This window comes from Amblyraja radiata, chromosome 9 (assembly GCF_010909765.2).
Source record: "Amblyraja radiata isolate CabotCenter1 chromosome 9, sAmbRad1.1.pri, whole genome shotgun sequence".
NCBI classification, from domain to species: domain Eukaryota; kingdom Metazoa; phylum Chordata; class Chondrichthyes; order Rajiformes; family Rajidae; genus Amblyraja; species Amblyraja radiata.
The window spans coordinates 8,167,351-8,190,574 of record NC_045964.1 but is presented as its reverse complement, the minus strand read 5'-3'; the positions used below and the strand labels follow the sequence as shown (position 1 = coordinate 8,190,574).

Here is a 23,224-nt window from a genome sequence, read left to right as displayed (position 1 = left end):
CAAGCCAAAGCATCCAAGCCACCATTTGCAGTTAATAGTGCCTTTCAACCTCATGCCACCATTTGCAGTAAGTAATGCCTTTCAACTTCAAGCCAAAGCACCCAAGCCACCATTTGCAGTAAGAAGTGCCTTTCAACTTCAAGCCAAATCACCCGCCACCATTTGCAGTAAGTAGTGCCTTTCAACTTCAAGCAAAGCACCCAAGCCACCATTTGCAGTAAGAAGTGCCTTTCAACTTCAAGCCAAAGCACCCAAGCCACCATTTGCAGTAAGAAGTGCCTTTCAACTTCAAGCCAAATCACCCGCCACCATTTGTAGTAAGTAGTGCCTTTCAACTTCAAGCAAAGCACCCAAGCCACCATTTGCAGTAAATAGTGACTTTCAACTTCAAGCCAAAGCACCCACGCCACCATTTGCAGTAAGTAGTGCCTTTCAACCTGATGCCACCATTTGCAGTAAGTAGTGCCTTTCAACTTCGAGCCAAAGCACCCAAGCCACCATTTGCAGTAGAAGTGCCTTTCAACTTCAAGCCGAATCACCCAAGCCATCATTTGCAGTAAGTAGTGCCTTTCATCTTCAAGCCAAAGCACCCAAGCCACCTTTTGCAGTAAGTAGTGCCTTTCAACCTCATGCCACCATTTGCAGTAAGTAATGCCTTTCAACTTCAAGCCAAAGCACCCAAGCCACCATTTGCAGTAAGAAGTGCCTTTCAACTTCAAGCCAAAGCACCCAAGCCACCATTTGCAGTAAGAAGTGCCTTTCAACTTTAAGCCAAATCACCCGCCACCATTTGCAGTAAGTAGTGCCTTTCAACTTCAAGCAAAGCACCCAAGCCACCATGTGCAGTAAGTAGTACCTTTCAACGTCAAGCCAAAGCACCCAAGCCACCATTTGCAGTAAGAAGTGCCTTTCAACTTCAAGCCGAATCACCCAAGACATCATTTGCAGTACGTAGTGCCTTTCAACTTCAAGCCAAAGCACCCAAGCCACCATTTGCAGTAAGAAGTGCCTTTCAACTTCAAGCCAAATCACCCGCCACCATTTGCAGTAAGTAGTGCCTTTCAACTTCAAGCAAAGCACCCAAGCCACCATGTGTAGTAAGTAGTGCCTTTCAACTTCAAGCAAAGCACCCAAGCCACCATTTGCAGTAAATAGTGACTTTCAACTTCAAGCCAAAGCACCCACGCCACCATTTGCAGTAAGTAGTGCCTTTCAACCTGATGCCACCATTTGCAGTAAGTAGTGCCTTTCAACTTCAAGCCAAAGCACCCAAGCCACCATTTGCAGTAAGTAGTGCCTTTCAACTTCAAGCCAATGCACCCTAACCACCATTTGCAGTAAGTACTGCCTTTCAACTTCAAGCCAAAGCATCCAAGCCACCATTTGCAGTAAGTAGTGCCTTTCAACCTCATGCCACCATTTGCAGTAAGTAATGCCTTTCAACTTCAAGCCAAAGCACCCAAGTTACCATTTGCAGTAAGAAGTGTCTTTCAACTTCAAGCCAAATCACCCGCCACCATTTGCAGTAAGTAGTGCCTTTCAACTTCAAGCAAAGCACCCAAGCCACCATGTGCAGTAAGTAGTGCCTTTCAACTTCAAGCAAAGCACCCAAGCCACCATTTGCAGTAAATAGTGACTTTCAACTTCAAGCCAAAGCACCCACGCCACCATTTGCAGTAAGTAGTGCCTTTCAACCTGATGCCACCATTTGCAGTAAGTAGTGCCTTTCAACTTCAAGCCAAAGCACCCAAGCCACCATTTGCAGTAAGAAGTGCCTTTCAACTTCAAGCCGAATCACCCAAGCCATCATTTGCAGTAAGTAGTGCCTTTCAACCTGATGCCACCATTTGCAGTAAGTAGTGCCTTTCAACTTCAAGCCAAAGCACCCAAGCCACCTTTTGCAGTAAGTAGTGCCTTTCAACCTCATGCCACCATTTGCAGTAAGTAGTGCCTTTCAACCTCAAGCAAGCACCCAAGCCACCATTTGCAGTAGGTTTTGCCTTTCAACTTCAAGCCAAAGCACCATAAAAACCATTTGCAGGCAGTGCCTTTTTACTTCAAACAAACCATATTTTCATTTTCAAACCACATTTAAAGGTACTCACAGTTGTGTAGACATTTGTTCAGTGTTATTTAGAGCTCAGAGACGTGACCCTTGGCTTTATCCATCTTGCAGAGAATGAGTGAGGCACACCACTTCCTGGTTTTATAGTCCCTCCCCCTCCCTCCAGCAGGGGCAGCAGAGAGATTGGTGATTTTTTTTTTAAACTTCAAGCCAAAGCACCCAAGCCACCATTTGCAGTAAGTAGTGCTTCAACTTTAAACCAAAGCTCCCAAGCCACCATTTGCAGTAAATAGTGCATTTCAACTTCAAGCGAAAGCACCCACGCCACCATTTGCAGTAAGAAGTGCCTTTCAACTTCAAGCCGAATCACCCAAGCCATCATTTGCAGTAAGTAGTGCCTTTCAACTTCAAGCCAATGCACCCTATCCACCATTTGCAGTAAGTAGTGCCTTTCAACTTCAAGCCAATGCACCCTAATCACCATTTGCAGTAAGTACTGCCTTTCAACTTCAAGCCAAAGCATCCAAGCCACCATTTGCATTAAGTAGTGCCTTTCAACCTCATGCCACCATTTGCAGTAAGTAATGCCTTTCAACTTCAAGCCAAAGCACCCAAGCCACCATTTGCAGTAAGTAGTGCCTTTCAACATCAAGCCAAATCACCCGCCACCATTTGCAGTAAGTAGTGCCTTTCAACTTCAAGCAAAGCACCCAAGCCACCATGTGCAGTAAGTAGTGCCTTTCAACTTCAAGCAAAGCACCCAAGCCACCATTTGCAGTAAATAGTGACTTTCAACTTCAAGCCAAAGCACCCACGCCACCATTTGCAGTAAGTAGGGCCTTTCAACCTGATGCCACCATTTGCAGTAAGTAGTGCCTTTCAACTTCAAGCCAAAGCACCCAAGCCACCATTTGCAGTAAGAAGTGCCTTTCAACTTCAAGCCGAATCACCCAAGCCATCATTAGCAGTAAGTAGTGCCTTTCATCTTCAAGCCAAAGCACCCAAGCCACCTTTTGCAGTAAGTAGTGCCTTTCAACCTCATGCCACCATTTGCAGTAAGTAGTGCCTTTCAACCTCAAGCAAGCACCCAAGCCACTATTTGCAGTAGGTTTTGCCTTTCAACTTCAAGCCAAAGCACCATAAAAACCATTTGCATGCAGTGCCTTTTTACTTCAAACAAACCATATTTTCATTTTCAAACCACATTTAAAGGTACTCACAGTTGTGTAGACATTTGTTCAGTGTTATTTAGAGCTCAGAGACGTGACCCTTGGCTTTATCCATCTTGCAGAGAATGAGTGAGGCACACCACTTCCTGGTTTTATAGTCCCTCCCCCTCCCTCCAGCAGGGGCAGCAGAGAGATTGGTGATTTCTTTTTAAAACTTCAAGCCAAAGCACCCAAGCCACCATTTGCAGTAAGTAGTGCTTCAACTTTAAACCAAAGCTCCCAAGCCACCATTTGCAGTAAATAGTGCATTTCAACTTCAAGCGAAAGCACCCACGCCACCATTTGCAGTAAGAAGTGCCTTTCAACTTCAAGCCGAATCACCCAAGCCATCATTTGCAGTAAGTAGTGCCTTTCAACTTCAAGCCAATGCACCCTATCCACCATTTGCAGTAAGTAGTGCCTTTCAACTTCAAGCCAATGCACCCTAATCACCATTTGCAGTAAGTACTGCCTTTCAACTTCAAGCCAAAGCATCCAAGCCACCATTTGCATTAAGTAGTGCCTTTCAACCTCATGCCACCATTTGCAGTAAGTAATGCCTTTCAACTTCAAGCCAAAGCACCCAAGCCACCATTTGCAGTAAGTAGTGCCTTTCAACATCAAGCCAAATCACCCGCCACCATTTGCAGTAAGTAGTGCCTTTCAACTTCAAGCCAAAGCACCGAAGCCACCATTTGCAGTAAGAAGTGCCTTTCAACTTCAAGCAAAGCACCCAAGCCACCATTTGCAGTAAATAGTGACTTTCAACTTCAAGCCAAAGCACCCACGCCACCATTTGCAGTAAGTAGTGCCTTTCAACTACATGCCACCATTTGCAGTAGTGCCTTTCAACTTCAAGCCAAAGCACCGCAGCCACCATTTGCAGTAAGAAGTGCCTTTCAACTTCAAGCCGAATCACCCAAGCCATCATTTGCAGTAAGTAGTGACTTTCAAGCCAAATCACCCGACACCATTTGCAGTAAGTAGTGCCTTTCAACTTCATGCCACCATTTGCAGTAAGTAGTGCCTTTCAACTTCAAGCCAAAGCACCCAAGCCACCATTTGCAGTAAGTAGTCCCATCAACTTCAAGCAAAGCACCCAAGCCACCATTTGCAGTAAGTTTTGCCTTTCAACTCAAGCCAAAGCACCATAACAACCATTTGCAGGCAGTGTCTTTTTACTTCAAACAAACCATATTTTCATTTTCAAACCACATTAATGGTACTCACAGTTGTGTAGACATTTGTTCAGTGTTATTCAGAGCTCAGAGAGACGTGACCCTTGGCTTTATCCATCTTGTAGAGAATGAGTGAGGCACACCACTTCCTGGTTTTATAGTCCCTCTCCCTTCCTCCAGCAGGGGCAGCAGAGAGAATGGTGATTTTTTTTTAAACTTCAAGCCAAAGCTCCCAAGCCACCATTTGCAGTAAGTAGTGCCTTTCAACTTTAAACCAAAGCTCCCAAGCCACCATTTTTGCAGTAAAAGGGCATTTCAACTTCAAGCGAAAGCACCCACCCTACCATTTGCAGTAAGTAGTGCCTTTCAACCTCATGCCACCATTTGCAGTAAGTAATGCCTTTCAACTTCAAGCCAAAGCACCCAAGCCACCATTTGCAGTAAGTAGTGCATTTCAACTTCATGCCACCATTTGCAGTAAGTAATGCCTTTCAACTTCAAGCCAAAGCACCCAAGCCATCATTTGCAGTAAGTAGTGCCTTTCAACTTCAAGCCAAATCACCCAAGCCATCATTTGCAGTAAGTATTGCCTTTCAACTTCAAGCCAAAGCACCCAAGCCACCTTTTGCAGTAAGTAGTGCCTTTCAACCTCATGCCACCATTTGCAGTAAGTAGTGCCTTTCAACTTCAAGCAAAGCACCCAAGCCACCATGTGCAGTAAGTAGTGCCTTTCAACTTCAAGCAAAGCACCCACGCCACCATTTGCAGTAAGTAGTGCCTTTCAACTTCAAGCAAAGCACCCAAGCCACCATTTGCAGTAAGTAGTGCCTTTCAACTTCAAGCAAAGCACCCGTCACCATTTGCAGTAAGTAGTGCCTTTCAACCTCATGCCACCATTTGCAGTAAGAAGTGCCTTTCAACTTCAAGCCAAATCACCCGCCACCATTTGCAATAAGTATGCCTTTCAACTTCAAGCAAAGCACCCAAGCCACCAAGCCACCATGTGCAGTAAGTAGTGCCTTTCACCTTCAAGCAAAGCACCCAAGCCTCCATTTGCAGTAAGTAGTGACTTTCAACTTGAAGCCAAAGCAACCGCCACCATTTGCAGTAAGTAGTGCCTTTCAACGAAGCCAAAGCACCCAATCCACCATTTGCAGTAAGTAGTGCCTTTCAACTTCAAGCCAAAGCTCCCAAGCCACCATTTGCAGTAAGTAGTGCCTTTCAACTTCAAGGCAAAACACCCATGCCACCATTTGCAGTAAGTAGTGACTTTCAACTTCAAGCCAAAGCTCCCAAGCCACCATTTGCAGTGCCTTTCAACTTCAAGCCAAAGCTCCCAAGCCACCTTTTGCAGTAAGTAGTGCCTTTCAACCTCATGCCACCATTTGCAGTAAGTAGTGCCTTTCAACTTCAAGCAAAGCACCCAAGCCACCATGTGCAGTAAGTAGTGCCTTTCAACTTCAAGCCAAAGCACCCAAGCCACCATTTGCAGTAAATAGTGCCTTTCAACTTCAAGCCAAAGCTCCCAAGCCACCATTTGCAGTAAGTAGTGCCTTTCAACTTCAAGCCAAAACACCCATGCCACCATTTGCAGTAAGTAGTGACTTTCAACTTCAAGCCAAAGCTCCCAAGCCACCATTTGCAGTAAGTAGTGCCTGTCAACTTCAAGCCAAAGCTCCCAAGCCACCATTTGCAGTAAGTAGTGCCTTTCAACTTCATGCCACCATTTGCAGTAAGTAGTGCCTTTCAACTTCAAGCCAAAGCACCCAAACAACCATTTGCAGGCAGTGCCTTTTTACTTCAAACAAACCATATTTTCATTTTGAAACCACATTAAGGGTACTCACAGTTTTGTAGACATTTGTTCAGTGTTATTCAGAGCTCAGAGTGACGTGACCCTTGGCTTCATCCATCTTGCAGAGACTGGGTGAGGCACACCACTTCCTGGTTTTATAGTCCCTCCCCCTCCCTCCTGCAGGGGCAGCAGAGAGAATGGTGAATTTTAAAAAAATATTAATATCTATATGATTTTCATCGATGGGAAAAATCCTCCACACCCGTAAGGCGGAGGGGGGCTCTGAGCGAGGTGGCCAAAAATGACAGCCGTAGGTGGCGGTGTTCTGTCGGAAATCGCAGCACAATGAGCCATAAGCGGTCAAGATCAGAGATTTAGTAATTTAAGTTAGATGGTCCAAACACGGGCAAGTGGTATTGGTATTGGTGTAGATGTAACATCTCGGTCGGTATGGGCAAGTTGGGCTGAAGGGTCTGTTTCTGTACTCTATGACTCTATCTATCTGATATATCATGTAGTTCAATGTCTGTGCTAATGTCATATGTTTAGGTAAAACAATGGCAGGTACGCATTTTCAGAATTGAAGAATGATAGAACATGAAGTAGTTTGTTTAGCCCACAGTGCTTTGAAAGAGCCAACCAGTTTGTCTCACTCCCACTTTCTCATAACATTGGATTTTCTTTGATTTCTTAGTTTTCTAAATCCCTTTTTTTTTAAGTTGGCAATTATCATTACATTTCAAATTCTCCAATTAAAAAAAAATCTTTGCCATGTGAATTGGTTTACCATAGAAACTATTTGATGTGCACTGCATGCTTTCCTTTTCTTTCCAGGATGCAGCAGTAGACATAATTTTGAAAACTAAAGAGGAGAAAAATGCAGAACTAGATAAGAAGATAGAAGCTATGCGGAAGAAGAATGTAGCGCTAATGAAAAGATACCATGTATGTAACTTTCATTAAATGGCTTTGAATCTTGCAGAATGTGAATTCTTCCTTACTTTAAGTAGCATTTGAATAAGCTATTTCTGATTAAAGTAGCACTATATTTCTATATATTCCATATTTTTCCTGCTCATACTGGGTTTGTGGGCATTAATTTTTCTATTTTCTGAATTGACTGTTAACTTTGTTGCAAAATATTTAATCTTCGCTTTATAAATTCTCTAATTATTTGACATTTTCTATCCAAATATAATGGAAAAAATAACTCTTGCCATGTGAAGTATGCCATCCAATTTTACATTGTTACTATTTTATATTAGGAAATATCAAAGCGCATTATGCAGCTCAAAATTGTAAAGGGTGGCGGACAGATTGACTAGAATGGTTCCAAATTCGAGGAATTTCCCTTTGTAAACTTAGACTTTGGATGCTGGTGTGTTCTTCCTTGGTGCACAGAGAATGATGGGAGTAAAAATAGAAAATGATCAAATCTCTCAGCAAGTTTTGCAACATTTGTGGAGAGAGAATTTGAGAGTGTTTTCCCTTGATTTCAGCATCTGCAATATTTTTATTTTTGAGGGGATTTCATAGCGCTGTATAAAATCATGCCTGGTTTAGAGAGGGTAAATAGAGGAACACTGCTACTGTTAGTAGTCATTTTAATAATCTGGATACAGGTGAAAACTGCAAATGTTACAATACAGATGCGAGGAAAAACTTAATGTAGGGAGTAGTTATGATCTAGTGCTCTGTCTGTAAGGCTGGCACAAACTGGATCATCTCTATATAACTAAAAGTCTTTATCTTGTTTGTATTTGTGTTTGTGCCCATGATGTGTCTCTGTGTCAACCTGGTTAATTCCTATCTTCTTCCAAACACTAGGCCACAGCCTTCCCATTTTCACACATCCTACTCACATTTTTCCCCCAACCCCCTGCCCCTCCCCTGATAAAATGCTTTCCACGACGCACCCGTAGAAGTTGGTGTGGGTTGTTGGGGACATGTTGAACTTCCTAAGCCTTCTAAGGAAGTAAAAGCATTTGTGTGCTTTCTTGGCCATTGCTTTGATGTGGCTGGTCCAGGAGTGATTGCTGGTGATATTTATTCCATTGAACTTGAAGCTTTCGATCATCTCAACTTTAGTACCATCATTGTGTACTGGGGTGTGTATACAGCTTGGCTTCCTGAGTCAATAACGATTTCCTTTGTCTTGCTGACATTGAGAGAGGTTGTTGTCTTGGCAGCAGGTTACGAGGTTCTCAATCTCTTTCCTGTACTTCGCCTCATCATTATCTGAGATCCAGCCCACTACGGTGGCATTGTCTGCAAATTTGTAAATTGAGTTGGATTGGTAGTTGGCTGCACAGTCATCAGTGTTTAAGGAGTATAGTATGGGGCTGTAAACGCATCCTTGCATCAGTGTTGAGGATTATCGTAGAAGGTGATTTGTCATCTATCCTCACTGATTGTGGTGTATTGGTCAGGAAGTTGAGGATCCAGTTGCCGAGGGGCTACCAGTGAGCACAGAAATGCACCTAAAATCTTACAGCCACACAGCACAGAAACCGGTCCAAAGACCACCCATGTCTATGCCAACCATCAAAAGTACTTTTCCATACTAACCTTTTTACGTTGCACTTAGTTCTGTAGCCTTGAAGTGCTTGTCCAGATATTGTTTACATTTTTAGAGTATGTGCCTTCATCCACCTTGGACAGATACAGATTACAGCCATCTTCTGGGTGAAATTTTAGTGAGGTGAAAATACAGTTTGACATTTCTGGTTAAATTTTTGCTTTTAAATGCATGTGTTGCAGATCACAATTCCTGGCTTTTAATTATCGGTAGAATGATATGCAATGTTGTTGATTAATCCCTTGTTTTGATTCATGGAGGCAATCTAATGTTGGGCTACCAAAGATTTGAAAACTTTCACTTTAATTTACCCCAGTTTGCATTGACGGCGCCGAGGTAGAGATGATTGAAAACTTCAAATTCTTAAGAGTTAGTATCACCAACAACTTCTCCTGGACCGCCCATATTGAAGCAACGACCAAGAAAGCACACCAATGTCTCTACTTCCTTCGAAGGCTTAGGAAGTTTGTCATGTCCCCTACAACTCTCACCAACTTCTACAGATGCACCATAGAAAGCATTTTATCAAGATGCATCACAGCTTGGTTTGGGAATAGCTCCATCTAAGACTGCAAGAAATTGCAACAAATTGTAGAGGCAACCCAGACCATCACACAAACCAACCTCCCTTCCATTGACTCCATTTATACCTCACGCTGCCTCGGCAAGGCCAGTAGCATAATCAAGGACGAGTCGCTCCCTGGCCACTCCCTCTTCTCCCCTCTCCCATCAGGAAAAAGATATAGAAGTGTGAAAACGCACACCTCCAGATTTAAGGAACGTTTTTTTCCCCAGCTGTTATCAGGCAACTGAATCATCCTACCACAACCAGAAAGGGGTCCTGAATTACTATCTACCTCATTAGTGACCCTCGGACTATACTTGATCGGACTTTGCAGACTTTACCTTGCACTAAACGTTATTCCCTTATCATGTATCTGTACTCTGTAAGTGGCTCGATTGTAATCATGTATTGTCTTTCTGCTGACTGGATAGTGCGCAACAAAAGCTTTTCACTGTACCTTGTTGCACATGACAATAAACTAAACTAAACTAATGAAAGTGATATTTGATTATTGCAGGAAATTGAAGAAGATAAAAAAATGGCAGAACTTGAAGGAATGGCTGTCGTCACTCGGAAAAATAGACCAGAGAGTCTCATGATCACGATTACAAAATCCCCAAATGTAAGTTGTTTTAACAGCAGGGTTTTTCTTTGGATGCAATTGAGGGGCTAATGAATATACTATTCATAGTTCTTGTAAATATTAATCCCTGTGAACATCCTTCACAAGAATTGTCTTCTGAGCTTTCCATTCTTTAATTTTCCAGTACAGCTGTTTTTCTATAACAGGATTTAGTGTTGTCCAATGAACCAAATTCGATAAGAGAACTTGAGGTAAAGGAACCGCTTGGAGGTAGTGATCATAATATGATTAGTTTTAATCTGCAATTTGAGAAGGGGAAGGTTAAACGGAAGTGTCAGTGATGCAGTTGAACAAAGGGGACAATGAAGGCATGAGAGAGGAGCTGGCCAAGGTAGACTGGAAAGGGATACTAGCAGGAATGACGGTGGAACAGCAATGGCAGGAATTTCTGGGCATAATCCGGAAGATGCAGGATCATTTCATTCCAAAAAGGAAGAAAGATTCTAAGGGGAGTAGGAAGCAACCGTGGCTAACCAGAGAAGTTAGGGATAGTATAAAACTAAAATAAAAGAAGTATAACACAGCAAAGAGTAGCCGGATGCCAGAGGATTGGGAAACTTTCATAGGACAACAGAAGGAAACAAAACGGGCAATACGGGCTGAAAAGATGAAGTACGAGGGGAAGCTGGCCAGGAATGTAAAGAAGGACAGTAAAAGCTTCTTTAGATATGTTAAGGGAAAAAGAATAGCAGTCAAATGTGGGTCCCTTGAAGGCAGACACTGGTGAAATTATTATGGGAAACAAGAAAATGGCAGAAGAGTTGAACAGGTACTTCGGATCTGTCTTCACTAAGGAAGACACAAACAATCTCCCAGAAGTACTGGAGGACAGAGGATCTAAGGGGGTTGAGGAACTGAAATAAATTTTCATTAGGCAAGAAATAGTATTGGGTAGGCTAATGGGACTGAATGATGATAAATCCCCTGGGCCTGATGGACTGCATCCCAGAGTCCCCAGGGAGGTGGCTCTAGAAATAGTGGATGCATTGGTGATCATTTTCCAATGTTCAATAGATTCAGGATCAGTTCCTGTGGATTGGAGGATAACTAATGTTATCCCACTTTTCAAGAAAGGAGCGAGAGAGAAAACAGGGAATTACAGACCAGTTAGCCTGACTTCGATGGTGGGAAAGATGCTGGAGTCAATTATTAAAGAGGTAATAATGGGGCATTTGGATAGCAGTAAAAGGATTAGTCCAAGTCAGCATGGATTTATGAAAAGAAAATCATGCTTGACTAATCTTCTGGAATTTTGACGAACTTGACGAAAAACAGACTTAAATTGTTGAAATTCTCAGTTCAGATTCTGTTTTGCTTTGCTTAGTTTTTTTTATTTATTTTATTTTTATTCTTATTATTATCACATTTTTTTTTTCCTTTAGTTTAGGGGGGTTTTGTTTTTTCCTTTTTTCCTTTTCTTTTTGTCTTTTTATCTTTGTTTTTTTCTACATTTATCAGTTTTCTTTTAAAGATTTAACTATATTTACATAGAGACCGGGAGGTCTATATTCAATGTGTATTTTGACACTGGTCTCATATTAGGTTATACCTGTTATTGATGTAATCCTGATCCCTATGTATCAATATCATTGTTATGTTTATCATTATTCTTTTTGCTCTGTTTTTTATGTTTTATTTTTGGGGTTTTTTCCCAAAAAACAATTTAAAATTTTTTAAAGAAAAGTAAATAAGGGGGGCCAGTGGATGTAGTGTATCTAGACTTTCAGAAAGCCTTTGATAAGGTCCCGCACGGGAGACTGGTGACTAAAATTAGAGCACATGGTATTGGGGGTAGGGTGTTGACGTGGATAGAAAATTGGTTGACAGAGAGGAAGCAAAGAGTAGGAGTGAACGGGTCCTTTTCAGAATGGCAGGCAGTGGCGAGTGGAGTGCCGCAAGGTTCGGTGTTGGTGCTGCAATTGTTTACCATATATATTAATGATTTGGAAGAGGGAATTAGGAGCAACACTAGCAAGTTTGCGGATGACACAAAGTTGGGTGGCATTGTGAGCTGTGAAGAGGGTGTTAGGAGGTTGCAGGGTGACCTGGACAGGTTGAGTGAGTGGGCAGATGCGTGGCCGAAGCAGTATAATATAGCTAAATGTGAGGTTATCCACTTTGGTGGGAAAAACAAAGGGGTAGATTATTTTCTCAATGGGGTTAGGTTAGGTATGGGGGAGGTACAGCAAGACCTGGGTGTCCTTGTACACCGGTCACTGAAAGTTGGCGTGCAGGTACAGCAGGCAGTGAAGAAAGCTAATGGAATGTTGGCCTTCATAACAAGAGGATTTCAGTATCGGAGTAGAGAGGTTCTTCTGCAGTTGTATAGTGGTCTGGTAAGACCACATCTGGAGTATCGCGTACAGTTTTGGTCTCCTAATTTGAGGAAGGACATCCTTGTGATTGAGGCAGTGCAGAGTAGGTTCACGAGATTGATCCCTGGGATGGCGGGACTGTCATATGAGGAAAGATTGAAAAGACTAGGCTTGTATTCACTGGAGTTTAGAAGGATGAGGGGGTAATCTTATAGAAACATATAAAATTATAAAAGGACTGGACAAGCTAGATGCAGGAAAAATGTTCCCAATGTTGGGTGAGTCCAGAACCAGGGGCCACAGTCTTAGAATAAAGGGGAGGCCATTTAAGACTGAGGTGAGAAAAACATTTTCACCCAGAGCTGTGAATTTGTGGAATTCCCTGCCACAGAGGGCAGTGGAGGCCAAATCACTGGATGGATTTAAGAGAGAGTTAGATAGAGCTCTAGGGGCTAGTGGAATCAAGGGCGAAGGCAGCACGGGTTATTGATTGGGGACGATCAGCCATGATCACAATGAATGGCAGTGCTGGCTCGAAGGGCCCAATGGCCTCCTCCTGCAGCTATTTTCTATGTTTCTAGGATAGCTGAGAAACGTAGTGGTAGAGACTTTAGGGTGGCAGAGTGGCGCAGCGGTAGAGTTGCTGCCTTACAGCGCCGGAGATCCTGACCACGGGTGCTGACTATATGGAATTTGTATGTTCCCCCTAGGACCGTGTTGGGTTTTCTCTGGGTGCTCTGCTTTCCACCCACACTCCAAAAACCTACAGGTTTGTAGGTTAATTGGCTTCTGTTCATTGTAAATTGTCCCTAGTGTGTAGGATAGCGTACAGGGTTATTGCTGGTCAGCCCACCCTTGTCAGGCAGAAGTGACTGTTTTCATGCTGTATGTCCAAAGCTTAAAGAAAATCATGTTATAAGGACCATTGTGTAAATGGGGAAAAGGAGATTCAGGGCTAGAGAATTTCAGACTGGCAATAACAAAGTTATTTTTTGTGCAGGAATTTAAAAAACAAAGGTCTTTTTAATAGCTATGTTTATTTTGCTATTGTAAGTTAAAAATACTAAAGGATGCATCCTTGCACAAGAGGATTTGATTGGGTAGAATTTGTTAGGTGTACTCAAGACGGTTTCCTTAAACAGTATGTGGATAGCCCAACTCAAGGAGGAACCACACTGGACCTTGTATTGGCAAACAAACTTGGCCAGGTGACTGGTGTTATGGTGGAAGAGCATTTAGTGATCACTATTCCATAAGTTTTAAGATTGTTTGGAATACTTAATTGGGGCAAGGCAGAATACAATGTTGTGATGCAGGAGCTAAGGAAGGTGGATTGGGAGTACTAGTTATTGAGTGTAGCTGCTTTCAGTGTAGCTGCTGCTGGCGCCAATGATGGCTGCCACGGTGTACTGCTCCTTGCTGTTTTGTATGTGTTTGTTCGTTTGTGTCATCTGTGAAAACCCTACAAAGATTACTTTCACGAGAGAGGTACTCATTAATATCGGACATACAGTACCTCCAAACATCGTTCAGGATTTCTCTCACTCGCTGGATTACTTGGACATACTCGTCGGCGGGGCTGTGGCTACGTTCAAGGTCTGGAGACGGAGGAGGACCCGTGGAAAGTGCTCTGGAGCACTCACCGCACTCCGGCGACGAGGATCACGCACACCACTCCTGAGCATATTCCTGGCAAACGTACGTTCTCTCAATAACAAAGTGGACGAACTGCAACTCCTGCACCGGACAAACAAGGACTTCTCTCGAGCCGCTGCCCTGTGCTTCACCGAGACCTGGCTTTGTGAGTCGACCCCGGACAGCGCGTTGCAACTGGCTGGGTTCCAACTTCACAGAGCGGATCTTGAAGTGGAGGCAGCGGGGAAATCAAGAGGCGGTGGAATATGCTTTTATACCAACCAGGACTGGTGCAGCGACATCACGGTACTGTCAAATTACTGCTCTCCCAATCTAGAATCCCTTTTTATAAACTGCAAACCCTTCTACTCTCCGAGGGAATTTAACTCCTTTATTCCCGCTGGAGTTTACATCCCCCCCCCCATGCCTGCGTACATGAGGCGCAAACGCAACTCGCTGACCAGGTAATGAGGATAGAGAGTGACTTCCCGGACTCCATGTTCATTGTTTTGGGGGACTTTAACAAAGCTAATCTCAGCTGTGACCTTCCAAAATACAGACTTCATGTTACCTGCCCCACCAGAGGGGAGAGAACACTCGATCACTGTTATACGGCAATCAAGAACGCATATTGCTCTGTTCCACGCACGGGTCTGGGTCTCTCTGATCATTGTCTAGTTCACCTTATTCCGACCTACAGGCAGAAACTAAACGCTGCGAAGCCTGTGATGAAAATAACGAAAAGGTGGACAAGCGAGGGCATTGAGAACCTACAATCCTGCTTTGACTGCATGGATTGGAATGTGTTCAGGGAAGCAACCGCAAGCCTCGATGAGTATACTGACACTGTATCATCATATGTCAGCTTTTGTGAGGACAGTTGCATTCCAACTAAGACCCGGACATGGTTCAACAACAATAACAACAAGCCCAGGTTCACTGCAGAACTCAGACAGCTACGACGGTCTAAAGAGGAGGCCTACAGGAGCAGGGATGCAGACCTCTACAGGCAGGCCAAGTACAAGCTGAGAAGAGGAATCAGAGCTGCCAAGGAAAGGTACACTGAGAAGTTGAGGAGCAAGTTCTCAGCTAGTGACTCTTCTTCAGTTTGGAAGGGCTTGCAAGAAATTGCCATCTACAAGAGGAAAGCCCCTCCCTCTTTGGACAATCATCAGCTGACCAACGACCTGAATGAGTTTTACTGCAGGTTTTAAAATCAGAAACATAACCTTGGTACCCCCCTCCCCAACCAACACAGCCAGTCTACAAAAAATGGACCCTGCACCCTGTCCTTCCCATTCACCACTTCACACCTACTTAAGGCAGGATGTTGTAAACTTGGTCAGGAAGAAAAGGCAAGCATATGTCATGTTTAAGAAAGTGGCATCAGTTGTGGTTTATGAGGAACATAAGCGAGTCGTAAAGAACTTAAGCAGGAGATTAGAAGTGCCAAAAGAGCTCATGAAATATCATTGATGAGTTAGAGTAAGAAAAATACCAAGGGTTTTTATACGCGTTAAAAACAAGAGGGTGACCAGGGAGAAGGGAGGACCGCTCAAGGATAAAAGGAGGGAATGTATGCTGAGGGTTGGAGATTGTAGTACTTTGCATCTGTATTTACAGAGGAGAAGGTCTTGGAGGACAGCGAGATTAGTGGAGAATATAAATTGGCTAGGGCAGTTTGAGATCGAGAAGGAGGTGATGCTAACCTGCCCATGCCGACCAGCATGCCCCATCTACACTAGTCCCTCCTGTCTGCGTTTGGCCCCGATCCCTCATCCCCAGGGGCTGATTGGATATATCCAGGTTATTGAGGGAGGCAAGAGGGAAGATTGTGGGGACCTTGATGAGGATCTTTGTTTCTTCTCTAGCAACTGGCGAGGTCCTGGAGGACTGGAGGGTGGCCAATGTTGTTCCTTTGTGTGACTCCAAGATCCCTCTGCACATCAATGCTGTAAACGGTCTTGTCATTAACTGTATACTTTCTCCTTATATTCAACCTCCCAGTGGTTCGGGTTAAACGCCATCTTCCATTTCTCCTCCCATTTCTGTAGCGGATCTGTATCCCACCGTATCTTCTCACAGCTTTTCTTACTATCTGCAACTTCTCCAATTTTGGTGTCGTCAACAAAGTTACTCACCGACCCATCTACATTTGTGTCCAGGACATTTTTATACATCACAAACGGCAAAGATCCCAGCACAGATCCATTCCAAAATCAATTTGTCACAGACCTCCAGCCAGAATATCTACCTTCCACCACAACCCTCTGTCTTCCATGAATAATCCAGTTCTGAGTCCATAAAACCAAGTCAATCCATGTGTACAACATTCACTGTCCTACCTTCATCAATTTCCTTCATCACCTTCTCACAAAACTCAATCAAGTTAGGAAGACGCGACCTGCCTCATACAAAACTGAGCTGATTATCCCTAATTAGCACATTATTTTCCAAATGTTAACAAGCAAGTTTGTTCGTGCCAAGATTTACTATAATGAACTGAGCTCAATAAAAAATGCATTTTAGACAACACGGCAGAGGCAGTGTGGGGTAATGAAAGTGAAGTTGAATTGGATCTGCGGGTAATCAGAGAAAATTTGATTTTGCTGTCAAGCTAGAAGCTCACAGTTGGGAGGTAAGAAGTGGATCCATTTCCAAAGATGTCTGTTCTAGTCACAGTGGTTAAAATGTATCAGAATATATAGAAAGGTACATTATGGAAAGAAGATAGAAAATTGAAAATCACAATTTTCAACTGACTTAATGAGCAGAACTTGCAAAAGAACGATTTCAACAATTCAATTTAATTCAAACATAGATACAGGCCTTTCTGCCCACGAAGAATGACTAATGCTGTCCATCAAATATCATAGAAACATAGAAAATAGGTGCAGGAGTAGGCCATTCAGCCCTTCGAGCCAGCACCGCCATTCAATATGATCATGGCTGATCATCCAAAATCAGTACCCTGTTCCTGCTTTTTCCCCATATCTCTTGATAGCCCTAAGAACTAAATCTAACTCTCTCTTGAAAACATCCAGTGAATTGGCCTCCACTGCCTTCTGTGGCAGAGAATTCCACAGATTCACAACTCCATTTACGAATCCTGTTTTATTCACTCCCCAAGTTTTTGTTCTGTTTTTTTTCTGTGTAGATTTTGGCAATGAGTGCATTGATAGATTTGCCTTAGGACCGAATTTAATTGAAAAATAATGTTCTAATATATAGTTTATTGTTCCAGACTGTAGTATATGATTTGATTTATTTAAACCCATTGGAACTTGCAGGAAAAGAGGGTGGTAAGTGAGAAACGGATGATTGGAGTAGCAAGCAGTCTTCAAGGTTGTGAAGCAGATGCAGGTCAAAGATTCTCCATCGGAAGAGGACAAAGGCTTCGCAGATTTGTTGTAGAAGAAAGCAAAGCAAAGGTAGGATTTCTATAATTCAACATTTTGTTGGCAGGTTCTGCACATGGAAATTCTTTAAACTACTTAATAATACTGCAAATTTACAACCAACTATTTGTGGTTCCAAATTATTTAACACAAAATACTTTATAACAAAGGACTACACCGGATGGTTTAATCCTCCTCAGCAGGTTGGGGCGGGGATAGAATATTAAAAAATACAAGACATGATCATTGACACTAACAAAGTTTAAGGGAGTACGAAGGTAGACAAAAATGCTGGAGAAACTCAGCGGGTGAGGCAGCATCTATGGAGCAAAGGAAATAGGCAAAGTTTCGGGTCGAGACCCTTCTTCAGAGTATGAGGTATGTTTGGAAGAGGAGGTGAGGCTACAGGTCGTATAATGACCGTAAACACATCTGCATATCTTACTCACGCAAGCCTCTCTCATTGCAGGCTCTCTCTCAACCCTTTAGCTTTCCTTCCCATTCCCATACTCACCTTTCTATCCTGGGCCTCCTCCACTGTCAGAGTGAGGCCAAATGCAAATTGGAGGAAAGGCACCTCATATTTCGCTTGGGCAGCTGTTGGAAAATGATCAGACTCACTCATAGTGATTAGAATCCATAGTCTTTTATTAGCAAATCTGCAGAGGAAACACAAGGTGCTTTCATCTCAGCATCATACTACTAGTCAGAGAGAAAGAGAACTCTCTAATAAGCCTGTGGGTGGAGCCACAGTATGAGTGACACTAATCTACATCCTCCCTCTTAAAGAATTAAATGCAAATGCAAAACTACTGAGTACTACCAAGAATTAAATACAAATCTATACTGCTGACTATAGAAAGCACGCATAGTATATGGCTATAAACCGGAGGAAGTTCAAACATAGCCCGGGTACTTTACGGTGGGCTTATAAACCCGACCGGCACGAGTACGGTATAGTCCATCCGTCACTGGGGACACAATCGGTGGTGAAATAGGTGTCGGAGATTGAAACGACATTCCCGGTGACGAAACAGTTGACTTTGGCACAGGTGGAGGTGGCGTAGCCATCGGCAAAGTAATCATATCAGAAACAGGTTGTTGTGCTGGTGCAGTCGGGCCGATGCTGCTGGATGTGGATGGAAGTACACTTGTGTGGTCAGGATAGTACGGAAGTGGTGCTGGCTCATTCACAGGCAGGATATGTTGCCTATTATGTCTGTAGGTGCCGCCATCGGCATTGACCATGTATGAACGTGGCTCGGAGGCAGTTCCAGAAATTACGCCGATGCGGTCGTGACCTTTGTCGGTTTGCAGACGCACCACTTGCCCCTCGGCTTGTGGTGGAAGCAGTCTGCTCGTTTTGTCATCCCACCCTTTCTGAATGTCGCGCTTTTGTTGTAGCCTGGACTGGACCTCTGATGGTGGGACCACTTGCGGGACTAGTGCCTGATTCGCCACAGGCAATGTGACTCGGGTCTGCCTTGACATCAGACGTTGAGCGGGTGAACTCAAGATAGGGTCGCGGGAGATGCTGCGCAGGTTGAGCTCAGTGGGATTTTGCTCAGTGGGATCGTTCCATTAATTGTTTGGCACTCCTGACGGCACGTTCAGCCAGCCCATTCGACTGAGGATATTCAGTGCTGCTGGTGATGTGACGAAAACCCCAGCATGCAGCAAAGTCTTTGAAGTACCGGCTGGTAAATTGACTGCCATTATCAGATAGTAGTTGACTTGGAGCTCCGTAGTCTGAGAAATGGTGAGCCAGCTGCTGAACTACCCCGTGAGAAGTGGGGCTACTAAGAAGATCGATGTCAAACCAACCAGCATACGAGTCGACAAGAACCAGGTACTGCATGCCATGCCACTCAAATATGTCAGTTGCCATGGTGGACCACGGAAGGGCTGGAACCGCCTGTGAGAGAAGTGGTTTCTTTGTTTACAGAAGTGGCAAAGTTTTCCATAAGCTGGGCAATGTTCATGAATTGCAGCATACGAACCTTCACAGTTCCCACAATTATTAATGAACTTAACATCAGACCTGCCGGGCACATGTGAAAACTGGCGTTGAGCTTGATAAACTGTGCCAACAACATTAACATCATAGGCAGAATGGAGACCCTGCCCCAAAGATCTGGTGTGAGAATCAATGTGACAGCTGTTTTCCGCAGTCTCCAAAGTGAGATCAGTATCACGTAAAGGTTCATCACGCACCTTATCATTGAGAATTCCATAAACTAGTCTGTCCCGTATCAGACTATCGCACAAATTGTCAAACTCGCACCTGCTGCCGATGTATTTCAAAGAACTGACGTACTCTTCGACAGGTTCACTGCGCCTTTGGCTTCACGAAAAAAGGTCATGGCGCTCTATCACAAGTTTAATGCGTACCTCGCATAGCTGTTGGAACTTGTTAAGCAGGCACTCAGGGTCTTGAACAGATTCAGCTGGAACAATCTGGACACCCGCAACATTGAACTGTGCCGGTTCATAATGACATTTTCTGGCACGTCAAGCGGCTTCTGTGCCGGCCAATTTGAGGAGAATAGAGGCACGAACATCTGGAGCAGCGGCAGTAAGACACGGACGGTCTCGGATTGTTTTCTCATGTGTGCCGTAGGTTAAGGGGAGACCTGATGGAAATCTATAAAAGTTTGAGAGGCAGATAAAGTGGGCAGTCGCAACCTTTTCCCCAGGGTGGAAATGTCAAAAATTAACGGGCCTAGCTTTTAAAACAAAAAAGACAATGCTTATTGGAGGTGGAAGGAGCAAGTTTTTGTCCCCCCCCCCCCACAGAGGGGGCAAATATGAAGTCATTGGAATGGATATAGGGGAAAGTGGGGGGGCATGGGGTAGTGGGACTGAGTGCGGGTCAACAGGTACTGGCACATGGCTGAAAGTGTGGCAAACTGCACGGAGACAGAATAGTTGTGAAAAAGCGCAAGATGGAGTGCAGATAGCTTAAAGTGCGCAGGCAAGTGCGGAAAAACACACACGGCTGTGGTAACGAGTTCGGGTCAGACCAAAGGCAGGAAAACAGTGAGAGAGGGTATTGCAGAGGAAGCTAGAAACATTTAATACAAAATTGTTTAATAGAAGCAGGCAGAAGGTGATAATGGAGGGTTGTTTTTCAGTTTGGATGGTAATCACCCGTGATGTGCTGCAGAGATCAGTGCTGCACCCACTGTTGTTTGTTATATACTGTGCATTAACAATTTAGATAAGAATGTAGGTGGCGTGATTAATGAATTTATTGAATCGGTGGTATAGTGGAGAAGGTTATCTAAGATTATAGCAGGATATACATGAACTGGGAATGGGGATAACATGGATTTTAATTCAGACGGCCGTGAAGTGATGCATTTTGTTTCACGATTCAAGAGAGTTTATTGTCATGTGTCCCAGATAGGACAATGAAATTCTTGCTTTGCTTCAGCACATCAGAATATGGTAGGCATGAATACAGAACAGATCAGTGTGTCCATATATCATTATATAAATATATACACACATGAATAAATAAACAGATAAAGTGCAAATAAACAGATAATGGGCTATTAATGTTCAGAGTTTTGTTTGAGGAGTTTAATAGCCTGATGGCTGTGGGGAAGGAGCTATTCCTGAACCTGGACGTTGCAGTCTTTAGGCTCCTGTACCATCTACCTGAAGGTAGCGGGGAGATGAGTGTGTGGCCAGGATGTTAAACCAGAGCAGGACAAATACGATGAATGGCGGGACCCTGGGGAATATTGTTGACCAGAGAGACTTTGGGGTACAGGTGGATAATTCTCTGAAAGAAACAACACAGGTAGACAGGGCGAGGGAAGGCATATGAGGTATGATTGAGCTAGAGAGGGTGAAGAAAAGATTCACAAGGATATTCTGAAGACGGGTCACAAATATTTGTAAACCAGCATCTGCAGATCCTTGTGTCTTCACAAGGATGCTGGTTGGAGTAGAAGGTTTAAGTTATGTAGAGAAAATAGATGGGCTACTTTTCATGGAGCAAAGGAGGCTGAGAGGTGACATAAAATGAGGTACCAGAGGCATGGATAGGGTAGATAATCAGTCTGTTTCCCATTATAGGGGTATCTAAAACTAGAGGGCATGTGTTTAAGGTGAAAGAGAGGTGAGGTTTAAAGGAGATCTTGAATACATTTTTCAGAGGGTGATGAGTTTCTGAAATAAGGAGGTGGTAGAAACCAGAACAATACCAATATTTAAGAAGCATCCAGACCGGTACAAATGAGTAAGGCCTGGAGTAAAGTACAATTAATGCAGGCAAGGAGGCATGATAGTCAGCATAGATGGGATGGGCCGAAGGGCTTGTTTTTATGCTATACAACTTTTGACAATGCGAAGATGTTTTTATTATGTTGAATTCTGTTAAGCTGGATGATTCAAATCACTAATCATACACACTGCATAAATATCTGCAGTTTGCTGTAGAATGCTGTGGTAATTCTGAACATAATTAATGGTGTAGAAACCGGTGAGGTGAACTGCCACTGTTTAAAACCTCAGCATAGATGCTCACCATATCTATGCTGACTGACTATCATTGGTGCTACGAGGGTTGTGCTGGAGGTACTGCCTGAACTGGAGCTGCTGGTAGGCATCAGAAGTACGCAGGCATGGCCAGGGTTTCCGAAGTAGAAGGGTAGAAGAGCAAAGGCGAGTTGCTTGGAGTAACTCAGCGGGTCAACGGCATGTGTGGAGGGAAATGGTTGGATGCTGCTTCGGGTCAAAACCTTTTATGTGGTCAGAGAAGATTATGGCATTTTGGGGGTGTCTTTTCCTCTCCGCCCTTGGAATTTACAAAGAGGCACACATTTGCATCTCTCGATAATACAGCAGTGATCTCTGATGTATGGTCAGAGCCATGGCCCCAAACTTCAGTGTCTAGATTACACTTCTCATGTAGATTAAGATATTTGTCCTGAATTTCCAAGTCCTTGGTTCATTCCAGTTGGCAACTGATCTATTTCTTACTATGTACATTGCTGCCATCTATTGTACAGGCCACTAATGCGCTCACTTGTAGGAATATGCACTTTAATTGCTGTTGCAATGAAAGACTTGGAACCACAAGGAACCCATTGAAGTTTCTCAAAATGTGAATCTGCTGTCGGTTCTGCTCCAGGGTGACATCTTCCAGTTTTCTGGAGAAAGAGTTGTATAGGTTGTCTGTTGCCAACTGCAGAAACCAGCCAACAGGAGAGTTCAATCTTTGCGGCAGATCTTCCTCAGTCGGACAATAAGGAGAAAGATATGATGAGACGAAGCATCAGCGTGCAATACTTGAAGGAGGGTGGCACTCTCTGAATGTACTTTCAAATTGCAATTTTGAATATTCTGAGGATCCTAATCCAGTCATGGAGATTTTCAGGACACACAATTCAACCATTTCTAATCATTTGCCGAGAGCAAATGTTGTCAGCGGAGTGTGATCACTCTTCCCCCAACTCCAGTGGACATCCTATTCAGACGTGTCTAGTTTGTCGTCTTGAGTCTTGTCTGCAGAAAAAAATTCATGGTCACAAACACCTAGACACAATGTCTGGTGAACATCTAAAGAGGGACAGCACATTCTGAGGTACCTCGTGCATTGAATAGAAAAAGTAGTACTGTAGGTGCAAGCAGAACTAACGAGCATTTTGAACGTTTTTCATGCATTGGGAAGTGAATCTACGATTGTTCAGCATTCTCAATGCACACAGCTCTATATTTTACTACAGCTGTGGTTAGTGATATGTTATTTCCCCCAGCCTCCGCACACCACCTCAAACACTATACACTATTCAGTTATTGAAAGCCATTAAGATCCTTATTTTTCAGGTAGTT

At 43.6% G+C, this 23,224-nt stretch overlaps 1 protein-coding gene across 3 annotated transcripts in view; it reads left to right on the top strand.

The window, feature by feature from the left end:
• The window catches only part of LOC116976741, a 201,416-nt gene that overhangs the window by 52,792 nt on the left and 125,400 nt on the right, over positions 1–23,224 (top strand). For 2 of the 3 annotated variants that reach the window (XM_033026629.1, XM_033026628.1), the window contains 3 exons: positions 7,081–7,191; positions 9,907–10,011; positions 17,273–17,413. In XM_033026629.1, coding sequence (XP_032882520.1) covers positions 7,081–7,191; positions 9,907–10,011; positions 17,273–17,413 — 357 coding nt within the window. The remainder of the gene's footprint in view (positions 1–7,080; positions 7,192–9,906; positions 10,012–17,272; positions 17,414–23,224) is intronic. The other variant, XM_033026630.1, reaches the window with a different exon arrangement.